Source organism: Physeter macrocephalus, chromosome 8 (assembly GCF_002837175.3).
Source record: "Physeter macrocephalus isolate SW-GA chromosome 8, ASM283717v5, whole genome shotgun sequence".
NCBI classification, from domain to species: domain Eukaryota; kingdom Metazoa; phylum Chordata; class Mammalia; order Artiodactyla; family Physeteridae; genus Physeter; species Physeter macrocephalus.
In genome coordinates this window covers 124,835,890-124,854,086 of record NC_041221.1, presented here as the reverse complement: position 1 = coordinate 124,854,086, position 18,197 = coordinate 124,835,890, and the positions used below count along the sequence as shown (strand labels likewise).

The following is an 18,197-nucleotide window of genomic DNA, read 5'->3' as shown; positions in this document are numbered from 1 at the left end:
GGCATCCACTATAGCTGTTTATTGTTTCTTTCACTGTCACCATACCAACTTCATTCAAATAGGAGCTACGCAATAAGGCACACCTTGGCTTCCCTGGTAGCGCAGTGGTTGGGAGTCTGCCTGCCAATGCAGGGGATGCGAGTTTGGGCCTTGGTCCCGGAGGATCCCACATGCCGCGGAGCACCTAAGCCTGTGTGCCACTACCAAACTGGACCTGGCATATGCATTGTATTCCAGGCAGAGATTCCAAACCATTTATCTACAGGGCAAGGCAGTTAAGATAAATGTCTTAAGCAGCCTGGTATAAGACAATAGGAAATGGTGGGACCCAGGGCAAACTGTAGAGTGCGGCCCCACTCTTCTTAAAAGCAATTACTTTAAAATAAAACACAATGAACAAACCAAAGCCAAAACACAGTTTTGACCAAACCAATTAATTTGATCAGTTGAATCTGGACAGCTTTTTGACTCCTCTTGTGGAATAAACTTGAGAAAGAAGGTACCCATGGAAAATTGTTTTTCCTTTAAATGGAAATGAGGGCTGACCTGAGAAAGATGTGTAGACAATGAATGTCTTTGTTATATAACTGCATAGAAGTAGTGAGTGTTGTGAAAGTTATACTGGCCTGGGGGCCGCGGGCCCCGGTTCTGGAATTTCCTAGTTATAAGCTTGGGATTAATTACCTAGCTAAAACCTATCTCATGAAAATTAAATAAAATAATCTATTTGAAAATGTTTAGATAACTATAAATTGCTATGTAAATATTAGTTATACTCCTATACACATAACTGTTGGCTAGCAAATGCAGGTCCCTAGCAAGATAATAGGGCATCCACTATAGCTGTTTATTGTTTCTTTCACTGTCACCATACCAACTTCATTCAAATAGGAGCTACGCAATAAGGCACACCTTGGCTTCCCTGGTAGCGCAGTGGTTGGGAGTCTGCCTGCCAATGCAGGGGATGCGAGTTTGGGCCTTGGTCCCGGAGGATCCCACATGCCGCGGAGCACCTAAGCCTGTGTGCCACAACTACTGAGCCTGCACTCTAGAGCCCATAAGCCACAACTACTGAGCCCGTGTGCCACAACTACTAAAGCTCTCACGCCTAGAGCCCGTGATCCGCAACAAGAGAAGCCACCGCCATGAGAAGCCTATGCACCGCAACGAAGAGTAGCCCCTGCTCGCCACAACCAGTGAAAGCCGGCGTGCAGCAACGAAGACTTGATGCAGCCAAAAATAAAATAAATAAAATAAAATAAATTTATAAACAAAAATAAGGCACACCTTTTTAGTACAGGGCCAAAGACTATATTATCAGCTTTATTCTTTTAACTAGAACTCACTGTTATTATTGTTTGGACCCCATATGACAAAGAGCTGGTGCTAGGCTAGCTCCTTCTCTCCCCTTCAGCTGTCATCTTTTGCCTGTGATAACATCATTCTTTGAAAAATGTGGCATCAGACAATAAACTTTTGTTTAAGCTTATTTGTGACTTTTAAGAAAATGGATTCAAGAGTTTTTAGGCAATACATCATGTGAGTTTTTTCACCCAAGAGCAAGAGATTGGCTATTATTGGATTTGAGCACTAAGGGTCATTCTTGTTAAATAAAAAGCAAACTTAAACCTTTGGGATGGAAATGGTCAGACAATTCATTAAATGTCATCTTGCCACAGGTTCATGTTTTTGGGAATGTACTGAGTATCTAACTCAGATGCTGAATTTCTCTGGGAACCTGACAAGAACTGTTTTTAGTGTTTTGTTTGTTTGTTTGTTTTACCATGAAAGACCTAATTTCATTAGGTATGGGAAATCTCACGGCCAGCTCTATCTTTTGCTGTGAACTTTGTCCCAGTGTACTAGTACTTTATTTTAAAAAGGTTATTTCCTACTTGAACTTGATTTTCCTCTATGAGCAAAAAATGTTCTCTTGTGTATGGGAAATCTTAACAAAATATTTTGTTGTAATAGCAAGGGAGAAATTATAGTAATAATTTATCCTTTAGAAATTACTTTTTTCTTTTTTTGGTCTAATTTTTTCAAATTATGAGAGTCAAATTTTTGAATCTCAACCTGATTTTCCAAGTCCTTTAAATATGTTTGTTTTCTTATGTCTTTTGGAATAGTTTTGTCTCTGCAGTCCCCATACTTGATAATTGCCAAATAAATATTATTTTGACTTAGGCCTGCAACGTTCATCAGCACTTCTGTATTTATTGCATTAAAGCAAATAAATACTTCAATGTAATACTTCTTTACTTCAGTGTAATGTAGAAGCAAATGATTGGGTTTGGGGATAAGCAGAGAGTGTAAGAGATAACTAAAACTTGACTGAATTCATTCTTTCCCAGAAATGCATTTAGGCAAAAATATTATAGTTTCTTTGCTTTTGCTGAACGTCATTGAAACCTAAGGCACCCCCTTCATACTTCCAGGTCAGTTTCTCCAGTGACTTGCTTTTCTGCTAGTCTTTAACAAATCTATTACTATGATTTCAGCTTGTCATGCACATAATAATGAAATTAAATTGTTAAAAAAATCCAACATTTATTTAAATTGATTAGCCATACCACACGTTCAACTTAACTTCCTCCCTGAAAAAAGTTAATGACTGGTGAAAAAGGAGAATTAAAACTCTGCATATATTTCTGTAAATGTTTTTAGACTATTAGAGAATGGCTTTTGTTACTTGTTAAATAGTTTAAATTTTTAATTTCCAATTATTATGAACCAGGTATATTACCTGATGATCACCTAAATTTTCTTTAAGAATAGGGGCATCAGCATGCTGTCTTGTGATATTTACAACAGATATTTTAAAGATCAGTAAACTGTTTCAGCAATCCAACTGGCTCTTAGAAAATGAGACTTTGGCTTTACAGTGTGGGCTATAATCTGATTTGTAGTTTGTCTGAACCAGGTATGTGGCACAATCTGAAGTTTACTACCCAGTTCTCTGGAGGAATGGCAGAAAATGGAAATGAAATTTGGGGGGCACACAATGGCATAAATGTTCAGCAGGGAATGTGAAATGTTGTACTTATAAATGTCTCAGAGGCCAGTAACAACTGTTCTCACCTCCCACCTCCTCATAAAACCCGGATATCTAAAGAGTTCTTATTGCTTAGGGGTCAGTAACAGAGATTAGTCTGTTCACATTTGGACCAAATCTCCTCCCTGATTCTGATTTGAGGATAACCTAGACCTGAGTCAAGATCAGTTTCTTGTAAAGATGGGTTTGCAGGGTAATATGACTCTCGATGCTTTCTTCTTCAGTGGCTGGTCCTTAGATATGTAGAGGTGGCAGGCTCTATTAATTATTAACAGCAGCTCCAGCTCTGCCTGTTATTTTATCTCCACTGTAAGGCTACCTTCATGCTGAGGGTTGGCCAAGGCATTAGCCAGGGGAAATTGATCTAGAAGTGAACACCCTCCTATTTGGGGTGTGATGAGGTTTGTGGGTTTTTTCCCCCTCTCCTTCCCTGCTTTTCATCTTTCTCAGCCTCAGTATCCCATGGGATTAAGATAATCTTCGGTAAAATAAAGAAATGGAGACTTGATGATCAATATAACACAACAAAATTGCAGAGAATAGTTTGTCTTGGAGATAGTCCACTCTTAACAAACTGAAAGATTTAAAGCTTTCTCACAGTAATATGCAGTAAAAACATGGCAACTTTCATTCGTACCATGGTGTCAGATGCAATGGGCTGAACTTCAAGACTGGAACAGGGTACCCTCATCAGTACCAGAGAAACAGGAAAGACAAAGGGGATCATAAGGTTTGAAGAGGTGAGAAGGAGGGACCAGAGAGAAGGGATTTCTGAAGTGAGGGACTGATGTAGACTCCCTGGAAAAGCTTCTTCTGGAACCGTGGAAAAGTGCTTCAAGTCACTTTCTGGGGTAGGTGTGTATGCATGATCATAGAGTTGTAAGTTGGTTTCATTTCTGATAATGGACTGCACCTGTACATACTTGCAGACATTTCAGGTGAAATTCCAAGGTTATATACAAATAGGGGAAGATTCTAGCTTTATATGAACATAGAACCTACTGGTAGAACCATGGTTTTATTTTGTAGTGAACCTCTAGAGTCAATATTGCAAAGCTATTATGAGTCCAAAACTCAATACTTCCTTAAAAAAAAAAAGTCAGGTTTAAAAACTTTGTTTTAAGGAGACGTTTTAACTGTGTCTGTGAATTCCTGAATGATAAAAGTTGTGATTTTCATGTTTGCTATGATATTACTAATGTCTATTATTGTGCCTGGTAGATAGAAGAGTTCTGATGAGTAGTTGTTGAACTGATTGAATTAAATCAAGAAGTAGCAATACAGTCAGACTCATGGGATAGCTATAGCTGTTTGCCTGAGTCCTGCAGTACCAAGAGAGTAAGAATTAAGCCCCAAGGTCTTAAAGTTAGTACCTAGCTGGTCTTTTTGATGAGAAATAGTTCGTTTGAAGGGGATGAGTGGGAGAAGAATATGATATGCAGTCTTCTACTCCATTAATTACAGGACAGCTTTCCTTTGCCCATCCTCTATTTTTCCTGATGTTATTTTGTGCCATCCACAGCTCCTCGGTACAACTGTAATCGTGTATTTTGCTTTGGTCTTAAGGTTGCTCGTAAGGGAAAAATCAGTGTTATGTGTTTTCCCAAGGAGATGTTGTCCCAGGACACTTCTCCCAAAGGACTGCAGCTCTGATTCATCCATTCTTTATTTCTTTTGATTGGTTTGGTTTTACTTCATTTCTACCCTTGCTAAATGTTAATAAAATACATGCAATCGAGAAATATATTCTAGAGGATAGGAAAAGACAGACCTCATGGCTATTTAATCTGCTGGCAATGATTCTGCTCTCAGTACCCCAACATTCCCCAGTTTGAAGCTCACCCTCCATGACTGCTTTCTGTGCACAGTTGAGCTGCATAATAAAATGGGATTTGTGCCACCCCTCCCTTGCAGTGTGACAAACCTCTGGTAAGAGGATAATGCTAAGTTCTTTGACCATCTCTCTAGCTTTGTGTTTTTTCCTCTCCTTCTGTTATCAGGAATGTCTGAAAACAAAGTATTCTACAGCTGTGTGGATTATGTGACAAATGTCTAAAGGGGAAACATTCAGTGTTTGCGTCTGAGGACTTCCCCTTGTTTTGTTTCCTTCCAATATGAACCTTATAGAATAGGTCAAACCCATGAACTTGAACTTGAGTTTGCCAGTGAGTCTGCTTGGGCTCTGGACTTTACCTTGATGACACTTAATAAACTTTTATTGTTTTTTTTTACTAAGAATCTTTAAATATCCTCGCCATAGACCACAGGAGTGATGCTATTATTAAAGAAAATTGGGGCCTCTTGTAAACATTCTGGAGAGTCTTTGACCTCTGGGAAAGGATGGGCCTCCCGCTCAGCTTCCAGCTGCTGAATCTTCCTTTCCTTTTCTTCTAAAATTTCTTCCAGCTGAGTGATCTTCTCAGTCTGATGGGAAACCTGGGTCGACAACTCCACAATCAGGTTGATTTTTCGGTCACCTTCTTCCACAGGCAGGAGACCACCACAGCACTCTTCCAGTGAGCTGTCTTCTAAAGCAAACAAGAAAAGGAAAGTCTGAACAGTTTTAATTGGATTTCCCAGAACTCAAAGAAAGGGAAGATGAAAAAGCTTCATTTCTCACGTTCTTAAAAGAGAACACAGATGTTGCGTCATCTGGCCAGATATACTGAGAACGGAATCTGGACCAGTGTGGGGAAAGACTCTGGGTGCTCGTGAAAAGAAATCTTAGAAGCCTCTGGAGAGGGAGGAGAATCAGCCTTTGCCAACTCTTGTTTATACACATTTAACTTTCTATTAACCATGGGAATGAGCTGTCCTTGAAAATCCAATCTACAAACAATAGCCATCCCAGATTTCATGTTATCTTTTCTTAATAATTCTTCACAAGAGCTACAATCAAGTAGAAATACACTTCAATGTGAATTTTAATTTGACTGGAAAAAAAAAAAAAGTTGCCATTGTCCCTTTTGGGAAAAGTGATAATGAGAAAAGACTAGTTTCTTAACCCAAGTCACCTTTAGAGTTGGCAGGGGTGTAATTTGAGGTGATCAGGAAAACTCTGTAGCAGGGTATAGAGATTAATTTCTTTTAGGTCTGAATACTTTTCAGCATGTCAATAAAATCACAAATGCCTCCTGAATGTAAAAACTTATCATTATCAATTTCTATCAGCTAACCCCTCAGATAAGGGTAAAGGTCTGAATAAGGAAGGAGAGAGAGGCTCTTTCAAAGAGATAAAAGATTAGTGACTGGCAGCAGGAAATCCTTGTAAACAAATATCACTAGACGGTCAAAAAAATTTAACTACTGAAAGGAAACCTCATTCTACTAGATTTTAGCAATACCACCCTCCACATCACTCTCATCCTGAAATTTCTACCATTAAAATAATTTCTCTACATTGTATAAAAGGCAGACTTCAGCTATAAAAAGTAAGGGACATCAAGGGCTTGGGTACCATGGTAGGATTAATTGAGCTAATATCATATGAATGAACTTGACACATGGTGTGTCAACAGCTAATTGCTGTAATTGAAGGTCCAGCCTCTACTCAAACCGCAGTGAAAGCAAACCCACAGCTGCACCTGAAAGAAACATAATGTTAAGTCCAGGGTACAAAGGGCTGCTACTATTGTGTACCTATACACCTGTTAAAGCTGGGGCAGCTTTGTTGTGATAGCCCGTGCAGGCAGGGAATCACCCATTTCTCAGCAAATAAAACTAATTTGTGGCCATCATTTGCTCGAGAAGTCACGGAGTGAAAGCTTGAGCACCGCATTGCACACTGGACACAATGCTTTGGCTTCCCAAAAGTGAGGAGAGGAGAGATCAGGCTGTTCTCTGCTTTTAGAAATTACTGTCAGCAATGTACTACGTTTCAGGAATCTATGGAGAAATCTTTGTTCTGAATATACGAGATTCTAATGATAATATTTAAGGAGATGGTAGTTTGGGTATCTTTCTTAAAAAGCAATGAAAAAAATCTCAAATCGCAAAGAAGCATTTAATTTGTGGCCTCTTCAAGAGGCCTGTGCTTTCAAGCCCAGAAGAGGGAGTCCATAGGATGGGTGGGGGGGGGGGGCTTCCTCATTTGCTGATATGCTGGGCCTCACCTTTCCTTTTCTCTGACTACAGCTGTCCTGCCCAATATGGTAGCCACTCACCACATGCTGCCATTAACCAACTGAATGTGGCTGGTTTGAATTGAGATGTGCTGCAGGTATAAAATGCATATTTGATTTGGAGGACAGTTTGAAAATAACGTGAACTATCTCATTAGGCTTAAAAAATTGATTATGTATTAAAATGATATATTTTAGATATACGTTGCACTAAAATATATTTTTAAATCAATTTTACTCAATTGTTTTTACTTCTTAAAAATGTGGCTACTAGAAAATTTAAAGTATCATTTGTGACTCTCATTATAGTTCTATTGGATAGTGCTGAGCTGGAGTTTCCTTTTGGATGAGCACTCTTTTTTTAACATCTTTATTGGAGTATAGTTGCTTTACAATGGTGTGTTAGTTTCTGCTGTATAAAAAAGTGAATCAGCTATATGTACACATATATCCCCATATACCCTCTCTCTGGCGTCTCCCTCCCACCCTAACTATCCCAACCGTCTAGGTGGTCACAAAGCACCCAGCAGATCTCCCTGTGCTATACAGATGCTTCCCACTAGCCATTTTACATTTGGTAGTGTATATAGGTCAATGCTACTCTCTCACTTTCTCCCAGCTTCCCCTTCCCCTCCCCATGTCCTCAAGTCCATTCTCTACATTTGCATCTTTATTCCTGTCCTTCCCCTAGGTTCGTCAGAACAATTGTTTTTTTTTTTTAGATTCCATATATATGTTTTAGCATACGGTATTTGTTTTTCTCTTTCTGACTTACTTCACTCTGTATGACAGTCTCTAGGTCCATCCACCTCACTACAAACAACTCAATTTCGTTTCCTTTTATGGCTGAGTAATATTCCATTGTATATATGTGCCAGTCTTCTTTATCCATTCATCTGTCGATGGACACTTAGGTTTGGATGAGCAGTCTTTGAAACACAGGTGGATGTGTTCCCTGCAGATGGCTCTAGTTAACATGTACAGTTGTTATTCGGGAGGGAGGTTTGCTGGTCCTCAATTATTAGCACAGATATCATGTCTTCTGTTACTCTAGAAGGTAGAGGCATGGAAATCTGGGCTTGGGAGAATGGGTTCTTAGGGGTTGAAGTGAGTTTCAACAGGAGAGGAAAGAATAAAAGGGAAATGGCAGCAAGCGGCAGTGGGAAGATGTTAAGGAAAGGAATGGCAGGCAGGATAGAGAGGGCTGGGCACTGTGAGGCTCAGGGACAGAGGGGGCATCAGAAGCATCTCTCCTTGTCTATGTCAGATTCTCCTTTCTCATTGACCTCTCCTTCAATATTTTCTTTCCCCAGTTTTCCCTCTCTTTTTAGGAGAAGTTATTTTCTACCGATTGCACAGGGAAGAAAGGAGTTTAGCATCATTCCCAAAGGCAAACTGGTCAAAAATATTTTTTTTAATTTGTTTTTTTAAAAAAATAACGCAATATAGGTAAGATACTTTGTTCACTGAATTCTAATGATAAAGGGGGAAAAATGCATCAGGGTGGCCTTACATAGGCAATCACAGTCACCAGGTCTATATCCTCTGTCTCTGCCCTCTCGGAAGAGTGTAGTAGAGGGAGAAAGTAGAATGACAATGAGAGAAAGAGAGTCGGGGTGTCTTGGTTAGTTCAGGCTACCACAAAAAAATACCATAGACTGGGTATCTTAACAGAAATTTATTGTCATAGATCTAGAGCTTGGAAGTCCTAGACCAGGGTGCCAGTGTGGTTGGGTTCTGGTGAGGACTCTCAGCCTGATTTGCAGACAGCTGCCTTCTTGCTGTGTCTGCACATGGTAGAGAAAGAGATCACATGTTCTTCTTATGAGGGCACTAACCTCATTCAGAGGGCCCTGCCCTCATGACCTCATCTAACCTAATTACCTCCCAAAGGCACCATCTCTAAATACTAGTACATTGGGGGCGGTTAGGGCTTCAACATACGGATTTTTGTGGGGGACACAGTTCTGCCCAAAGCACAGGGAGAAGATGATTGGAAAAAGTGTAGAGAAGAAACATGAGGCTGAGAAAAGGAGAGACGGCGTGAGACCTTTGATTCTACTGTAATGTTTTCATGTATTACATGAAAATGCCGATAAGGAGACAAGCTAAACAGTGGGTGCACCAAAAAGGAGATTTCTCATACAAGTATATTTTACCGTTAAATGACCTCTTTACACATATAAGGAAAATATTTTTGTTCCGTTTCTAAACATGTATGAATAATAAAAGTGTTTTAAACTGTTCAATAAAGTGAGGGACTCTAGGATTCACATCCTATTTGTATTGGAAATAGCCCAAGTTCACTCCAGTAAGTTTTTCAGACTCTACCACTAACCTTCACATAATCTGGTCTTCACTGCTCTTCCCTACTCCAAACTCCCTCATCTGTAATAGGAAGGGATGTGTGTCCCTAAGGTCCTGACAGCTCTACATGCCCCCAGATCTCAAACACCTGTTGTCTTCCATGGCCTTTTGCTAGAAGCTCAGATAGTCTTGCCAAGGCCATGGCTGCCTGAGATGTGGAGGATTCTGTCTGCTGACCAGATAATCTCAGGTTTAACCTTATACCCAGAGGCAGTAGGAGACCCAGAGACAAGAGAGAATCTTCTCTCTGTCAGACAGAGGGGGCAAACCTGACTAGCGACAGTCAGGGTATGACGTCATCACAATTGCTACTATTGTAGAGGTTTTTACAAGCATACATTATTTTTCAGGATTTCCCCTCTTTCTGCCTTACAAAGGTGGGAAGCAGGAGTGAGACTGCGGGTTTAGGGTCATGGCAAAGAGGAGGCAGGAGAAGGGGTGGTGATAGTTGTGCAGGTTTAGAAAGAGGACAGACAATAGGAGCCTTCTTCTTCCAGCTGGGCCAGGCTACGTTCAAGTTTCTACGTCACCCTTGAAGGACAAAATGCCTTTGGCCATTTCCAGCTTCCCATTCTTTATACCCTCAGAACCTTCATGCTCTTAGCAAAGTGTCACATGAGAGTCATGTCAAAAATGACTAAATTGACAAGAGCAGAGGTAATTGTAGTTTGAGAGGCTTAGGGACTTAGAGTTGGAATGTGCACTTTGGGGGTGCTCTGATCTCACCTGTACAGGAATTATTTCTGCAGCATCCCTAAATGTTGATTTTCTAAGTGGCTTGCAGACATTGGTGTCCCTCAAGCTCTTCCTGGGTCAGCTGCCAATTGTAATCAAAGAATGAAATTTGCATTTTGCCACAAGTGCAGCTGCCTGTTGTTATAGAGCTATCTGACAGGTGGAAGGCTGTCATGGACAGACTGGAGGAGAGCAGGGTAAAACTTACAGCTAATCAGAGGAAAGAGGTGTAGTGTGAAAAGTGGCCAATAAATGACTGGAAAGCTTTTTTATATTTTTATAAATATTTCTTTCTAAAAAGGAGTGTTCCCCTTTTGATCCCTTTACTGATGTCACCACCCAAAAATGTTCATTGAACAGAGAAACGCTGAGAACCACTGATCGAGCATCTGATTCCAATACCTCTAACAGTGGGAAACACACTTCTTCCCAGTTAGATCTCAAGCATCCTTCATGGTCATCTTTTTCATTCATTCATTCAATAATTAGTTCGGTAACTGGGACCCTGCACATAGAGAATAAATCAGATGGCTGCTGACCCCAGTCACAGTTCCAGTTGGGTAGGAGAGGAAACACTGAGTTAGGCCCTAGAGGACACACAGGATTTAGCTTAAACAAGCACCTCCACTGGGTACTCACCTGTGGACATTTACTTTTCTCTCTGCCTTTCAAGCTGACGGCTGAAGCTGCCAAGTATTTACTCAATAAGAAAGACTCCCACCGGTGAGGTGATGAAATACCTCGCTCCCTCAGAGGCACCCAGGATTACTGTTTGGCCCAAAAGACTATGTCAGCTTCCTCATCTGCTCAAATGCCCATCACTCTGACTCACCTTCATGCTGGTTTTGAAAGCTGTGTATATTTCACAGTAACCACAAGGGAGTCCAATTTCATCTGTTGTCATACTTGGACTTGAAAACTGGCACATCCTTGTAAATATATCCCTCTCGTTACTTGGATAAAATCCAAAATGACAAAAACCTTCCTAATTTTCTATCCTTCTCTAGACTGTTGCAATGAACATTTGAGAACGGTAATTCTCTGCGATAAAATGATTCACTTACATTTTGCATTCTTGTAGCACAAATGTTTTACCTCTTGAAAATCAGGTTTGTCTTACATCCTGCAGACTTGTGTATCCTCCTCCATTAATGTTTTTATTTGAACACTTAGAATACATTTGAAGTTGGCAGATTTGTTGACTTGGGAAAAAACCAAGTAGCATTATAAGAACAGATTTACCTGGCAAATAAGTTTAGTCAGTTAAAATAATTAAAAAACAGTCTGATATTTGCTAGGAAGTTTTGATATGTATCACAAAACTCCCCATATCATAATGATGACCTGTCTTATAACAGGATTGTGTTTTAGAGGAAAAATTTGAGGTGCAGTTGTAGACTGGAGCAAATAGACATTTTCACCCAGCAACAGCCCAACAGTCCCATACCTAAGAGCTTAAAAATATTTGTCTGTTTTTTTTTTTAACATCTTTATTGGAGTATTATTGCTTTACAATGGTGTGTTAGTTTCTGCTTTACAACAAAGTGAATTTCTGTCTGTTTTAATAAGTGCTTTGGAAGGACAATATACTTAGTTGAAACCTTGATGGAAAGGCTGTAGCCCTGATGACATGGGGAAGTTCTCCAGAGAGCAAAGGGATCAGAGAGCCTATAGAACACTTGATGAAAAAAAAAAACACTTAGGAAAAGCAAGGAGCGAGAGAGACTGTGTAGGAAGCACTTGTTGCTTCAAGTTCCTTGGCCTCAAGCAGATGCTGTTCCTGCACCAGTCCCCAGAGCCAGCATGTGGGATCTGCTGATATGGATGCTTTGAGGACTTGTTTAGTGTTTGGGTACCAGGTAGAATGGAAAGCACTACTCACTAAGCACTAGTGTCACTCCTGTGCTGGCAGGATGCTCTCACCATGAGACATGTGTGGGAGCCAAGCAGGCCAAGGGCACTGCAGATTCCCAGTCTCCTTCGTTTGTCACTCTGAAGCATAAACACACTGTGATATCCATGCTTAGCATTGATGGAAATGGTTAACGCTCTCTCACCCAGAACATGTAGTTGAAGTATTGCAATAGCTTCATATCTGGCCACCTTGCTTCTGCTACTGCCCTTTCAGTCTGCCTTCAACTCTGCCCAGAGAGGTCCCATTAAAACCTAGGTTGGGTATAAACACTCTCTTGTCCAAAATTCTTCAATAGTTTTTCATTTCATGTAGACTAAAAACCCAAGTGCTTACACCGACCCATGTGATCTGGCCCCCCTGGGCCTCGCTGACACACCTCCTATGCACCCTCCTCTCCTCATTCACCCTGCTACCTTCCCACCAACATCTTTGCTATTCCTACCAGACCCAGCATATTCCCACCTCAGGGCCTTTGCATTTGCTCTTTCCTCTGCATGATAATTGTACCCCTGATCTACACATGGCCAGTTCCCTCAATTCCTTCAGGTCTTTCCTCTCCAAAGTCACCTTCATATAATGAAGCCTTCCCTGGCCATCGTGTCTGAAATGTCAACCCAACCCCCATTGCTGAACACTTCAAATCCCTGTTTCCCGCTTTGGTTTTACTGACAGGCTACATCTGACTACTCTATATTTTAATTTTATCTTGTCGCTAGTCTCTCTTCTCCACTAGAATAAAAGCTCGGTGAGGGCAGGGTAGCTTCACTACTGCATCTTCCGTTCCTAAAACAGCCTTGGCCCATAGTAGATACTCATTTGTTAAGTGAATAAATGAATGAAAGTTAAGTGCATAAATGATACAAAATCACCATGGCAGTGATCAGTCCAGAGGTTTCAATTGGCATATCACTAGGCTGGTCCCTCAGTTTTTTCACCAGGCACATTTTTTCTTCAAACAAAATTTTTCACTACTGCAATTTTTAAAGAAAATAAGCTGTTATGATTGTACAACATTGCAATTAACTTTCCCGAGTTTAATTTTTTTTAATAGAAAAGTGGAAAAGTTAGAGTAGATCTCTTCCAGATCTATGGCTTAGATTCTATAAGCTATAAAAATGGTTTTCCGAGTTGTCCACTCATCTTTGCAGAATCTGGATACCTCTTCCCAAGATGGATTTGACCAGCACTGCAAGTGACATACTATTACAAAAAGAAACCTGGCAAGGCAAGATTATTTACAACTAGAGTCAAAAGAATATCCTGCAAGCGTGGCTTGAACATGACCCTTACCCTGAAAAAGCAAACAGGAAACAAATGGCCAAGGAAATTGGCATTCCAGAATTTAAAATTCAGATTTGGTTTAAAAACCAGAGAGCAAGACAGAGACGACTGGGGTTCAGCTCCTCCTTAGGAGAAGACCACATCCATGGACAGAACCAGCCTCAGCCTTATACTCAAGAATACTTACCAAAAGGAGCCACACGAGACCAGACATCCATGCCAAGATCTCAATCAAACATTCTAGTTCAAGCCTTCAGGAGGAACCAATTCCTTGATACTGCAAACAGGAAAACACTAGCCAAACAGGCATCCCAGAATCGAGAATTCAAATGTGGTTTCAGGACCCAAGATCTCTGTACCCTGGGCAGAGCAGAAGTGAGCCTGTGAATTCCTTGGTAGATGGCCCAAATGGGAGACCTGGTCTGACAGCTCTGCAGCGTGAAATTGGCCTGTGCACTCTCCCAGGCAGATCTCATCATTTTCCTACCTCCAGTTCTTTCAGCAGGAACCAACCATTTCTACCTTTCTCCCATCCCATGTATCCTCTGTCCCTTGTGTGATCCAAGGACAAAGTGTCATGATGCAGCCCATGCCGGCTGTGCAGGGAGGAGAGAACTTTCCTCTACTCTAACACTTGGGAATTATGTGCCAGTACTGCTGACTGTAGGAGGAGACCCAGATACTCAGTATCCTTTCTGGCCCCAATACCAAGAAGAACACCAGGATCACCAAGAACAGACTGACATGGGACTACTGCAGTTGGAAGACTATTCTCAGCCTCAAGATGAGCACAAAAAACAACCACCACAGGATCTGGACCAGGTGGACATATCTTACTTTCTGCAGTGGTGGGATGAGTGCTGCCAGGCTCTGATTGCAGAGTGGAATCCGCAAAAAGGGACCCACTGAGACGGACTGGTGGCCACAGCACACAGAGTCATGCCCTCAGCCAACAGCACCAGCAATATATAGAAACCTCAAGAAGCCTTTAGGTCAACTCCTGCCATCCACAGATTGTCAGTAAAAGGTACAAACTTTTTTGAATCTTGATCCCCAGGAAGAGGACCCTCCAGGATTTTCAGGCTCTTGTGAACACTCTGCAAAGCTCACCAGGGCTTGGGCTTCAGAAAATAGCATTCTGAACCTGATCCAGGCCTCCTTTTTTCGGATGCAGATCAGAGCAATTTAAAGAACAATGAATCAGGAAATCATCCTGTCAGGGGCAAAACTAAAGCAGGGGAAAGGAAAAACCACTTGGAAACCAACAAGGAGGTTGTTTTTCTTGTGGGCAGTGGTTATCTTCTGTACTCCACTAAGTGAAGGATTGTTTCCAAGCTCCACACTGCCTCTGGAAGCACCATGGGCACTAGGTGGTGGACATGTCTGCTGAATTCTTGCAGAAAAAGTAAATAAATAAATTAATAAATTAATAAAATAAAATAATATAAATAAATATATATAAATATATCTATAAATATATATATAAATAAAATAAAATAAAATAAAATAATAAAAATTTAAAAAAAATAAATAAAATTACTGACGAATATGACCTTCTCTCTGTAATCACCACGTCCTCCACAGTCTGGAAAATCCACAAACTGTAACCTAACTCAGGCAAGAACAGATCTCTGAGGGACATATTAGAACTTCTTTCCCTCCTGGCATCATGAGAGGGCAAACTTGAAATCAGTTCACTGTGTGGAAAATGAAGGGATGCTGTACTTCCTGATGATGTGAGCTCATAGAAGTGAGCTTTTCCCCAAATCTCCGAGGGTTTAAAATGCGAACTAGATACTACCTCAGCATCCGCATTAAGGGAATGATTAAATGGATTAAGACAAATCCATAATACTGAGTAATCTTCCCTTGGAAGTGTATTTTTACTTTGGCTATTTAAAACATACAAAAAATTACAAGGAAATTATAATAGCAATACCATATCATCACTAAGCATAGTCTAATATGCTAATATTTCCACATTTTTAGTTTTTTGTATATATTTGCATATCTGTATATATATATGTCCATAAGATTTCTCCTCTTATTATAAATACATTATATATTAATCTAAAACCTGGGATAACCATTCTCATTCTCAGTCTTCTCCCTTTTGAAAAGGTAAATTCTGAAAACAGATTTTGGTATATGTTGGGTTTACCTTGGCAATAAAAATGTCTTTTAAAAAAAAAAAATGGTTTTCCAAGTTGGCACCTGGCAAGCCCTGTCAATATGGAGAATCCAGGGCCTCACGGCTGCAATTCTGCTCAGGTGAATCTAGGAGGATGTCTGGGAATCTATATTTTTACGAAGCTCCCTGGGTAATTCTGATGATCAGCTGCTTTTCGCACCTGAATTTCTGCTGACCTACAGTCGACATGGCGAGCAAAGCTTTGGGTGAAATCCTAAGAGGCAGGCCAGGAGTCCCCCAGGCAAGCCCCTTCTTGACAAGGCTGCCGTGCGCACAGCTAGAGGAGAGAGGTCACATCTGATGTGCTCTTTGTGTTGCTGCCTGTTTACCCCAAAGGGCTCTGCCTGCAAGTGTAACTAGCTGACCCAATGCCTCCGTGGCCCTCACAGCCCTGCTCCTCCTCTAATTGCCTTAAATCTCATCTTGCCAGTTCTAATGTGGCTAAATTATCTCCAGAATACCCAGAGAAAATGGTGAGTGTTTGGGAGTTTTTGTTTTTGCTTCTGTTTCCCAGGTCATGGATAGATCCTCAAAAGCTGATCTGGAGAGGAGTCTCTCTTTTCCTTCCCATGAGGAGTGAGTGAGTCACAGGAAGGGAAGGGAAGGGAGAGATCAAACCTTGGGGTGGAAGCATGGTGACCCCCAGCTTCCATAAGTGTTTAACAGCCACCATGGCCATCTAGGGAGCAAGTGAATCCCCTCTGCAGATCTGAATCCAGGGTTTTCTTCTTGGAGCTCGCTGGAGTCATGATATATCCAAGAAAACCGATAAAAACATTGTCATAGAGAGACATGGGAATACCTTGGCACTAGCTTGGGAGGTGAGGGAGAGTTGTTTGTATGGGAAAGCAAGTGAGGATGTCTCAAAGATGGTGCCACAAAATGAATATAGGCTGGGACATGATGGAGGGGGGAAACACCCAGTGGCCAGAAATTGCTGGGTGGGCAGAATGTAGTGCTGTGTTCCACCTCCTACCTACACCAGTAGGGCAAAGGTTTTACTAGGGTGAGGGTAGGACAGCAGAAGTTAACTTACTCCATCACTCCCTTTCGGGGCATGGTTCCTTCCCACCCACTTCAGGGTCTCAGATCACAGCAGATTGTTCTACAGAGGGGTTCTTTGATAAGACACATGAGCATTGTCAGCATAACAGTGCACCTGAGTTATGCCAAGAGGAAATCAATCTAAGCAGAAGAAAGGTGTTTTGGAATCTCTCTCACCTTTTCCTATGAGCAGACCTGAAGTCCCCTCCCATAGGTCTGGCTCCTCGGGAGAGAATAATGGATGAACACAATGACTGACAGCCTGGCCAGAGGCTGAAAGGTAAATATGGCTCCTGGTAGGGAAACAGAAGATTCAAGGGAACGGGAGACCCAGGAGTTTGGGAGAAAGGAACAAAAGGAAGAGACAATAGATGAAGGACAATTTCTATGCTTATCTGAAGTGGAATCCATATGGATTCTACTGAAGTGAGTCCGTATGGACTCAAAGTCACGTGGAGGAATAAAATAAAGATGATTTCCATCATTTGAGCCACGTGTTGCACTAGAGTGACTAGCAGTGAGACTTTCCTGCTTTTCTTCCTGGGTGCACAGGGGTTATATGAGCCTAAGTCCTTATCAAATGAGGAATGCCAATTTACTTTGTGTTAATTTTCAAAAGATAATATAGTTTCTGGTGTTGTATGGCATTGAGAAATAAAATGATGCTGTAGTAATAATAGTATTGGCAGGGTTATTTTTTTGCTAATGAAAATTAGCTGTGGAGAAAGATGGGATCAAGGAGTCATCATTTTTGTTGACCAGGACTTTGTATAAACTATGCAGGGGAACGGGGTTTGTGGAGAGGAGGTAGAAGTCATTTTAGTGTCACTGACTTGACACTGCCATTACATGTCTGTGACAACAGGACCCTTGGGTGCCATCATTTTCCTATGCAAAATTTTGAGTGACTTGTACAGCTCTGCTTCACAGCACACAGCTCTCTTTCTTCCCTCTCACCTTGCCCCTCATTTTCTTCCTTTTGATTGATTAGCCCTGGGGTGACTGTGATGACACCATTGAATTTTTCCAGTCCCCTAGATACAGTGCTAGGTCTGGACTCAGTACTTCTTGACTGGAGTTAAGGAATCTATGCATAAGGTGTAATAAATTGCAAAAAAATACTACAGTGGCAAAGACTCCTTGACCAAACTTTAGTCAGGCTCCTCTGGGCCGTTTTCTTGACTAGACCTCATCCTTGAACCTTGTCCTCAAGAGTCCAGTTGTAGCAAGACTCCTCCTAAGTTACTTTAGCAAGAATCTCCCATCCTTGGTATCTGATCACCCTCAATTTCTGATCAGATTCCTCATCCTCCGCCACCCCAGGTGATATCTGGTGAGTAATGAGAAAAATCTATCCATTATCGGAGGCCCAGAATCTGCTTAGCCAGGGGACTTGGATTTCAACTAAGGGAAACTCAGGGTTCCCATATGGATAGAGGTCTGGATTCCAGGCCCTCCTGTATCCTATGGAATCTTATGCCATTGTTA

At 41.2% G+C, this 18,197-nt stretch overlaps 1 protein-coding gene across 1 annotated transcript in view; it reads right to left on the bottom strand.

Annotated features, from left to right (window-relative positions):
• Positions 1 to 5,296: 5,296 nt before the first annotated feature.
• CCDC192 (coiled-coil domain containing 192) overlaps positions 5,297 to 18,197 on the bottom strand; it is a 203,487-nt gene continuing 190,586 nt past the window's right edge. The window contains exon 8 of the mRNA XM_055086905.1: positions 5,297 to 5,583. Coding sequence (XP_054942880.1) covers positions 5,297 to 5,583 — 287 coding nt within the window. The remainder of the gene's footprint in view (positions 5,584 to 18,197) is intronic.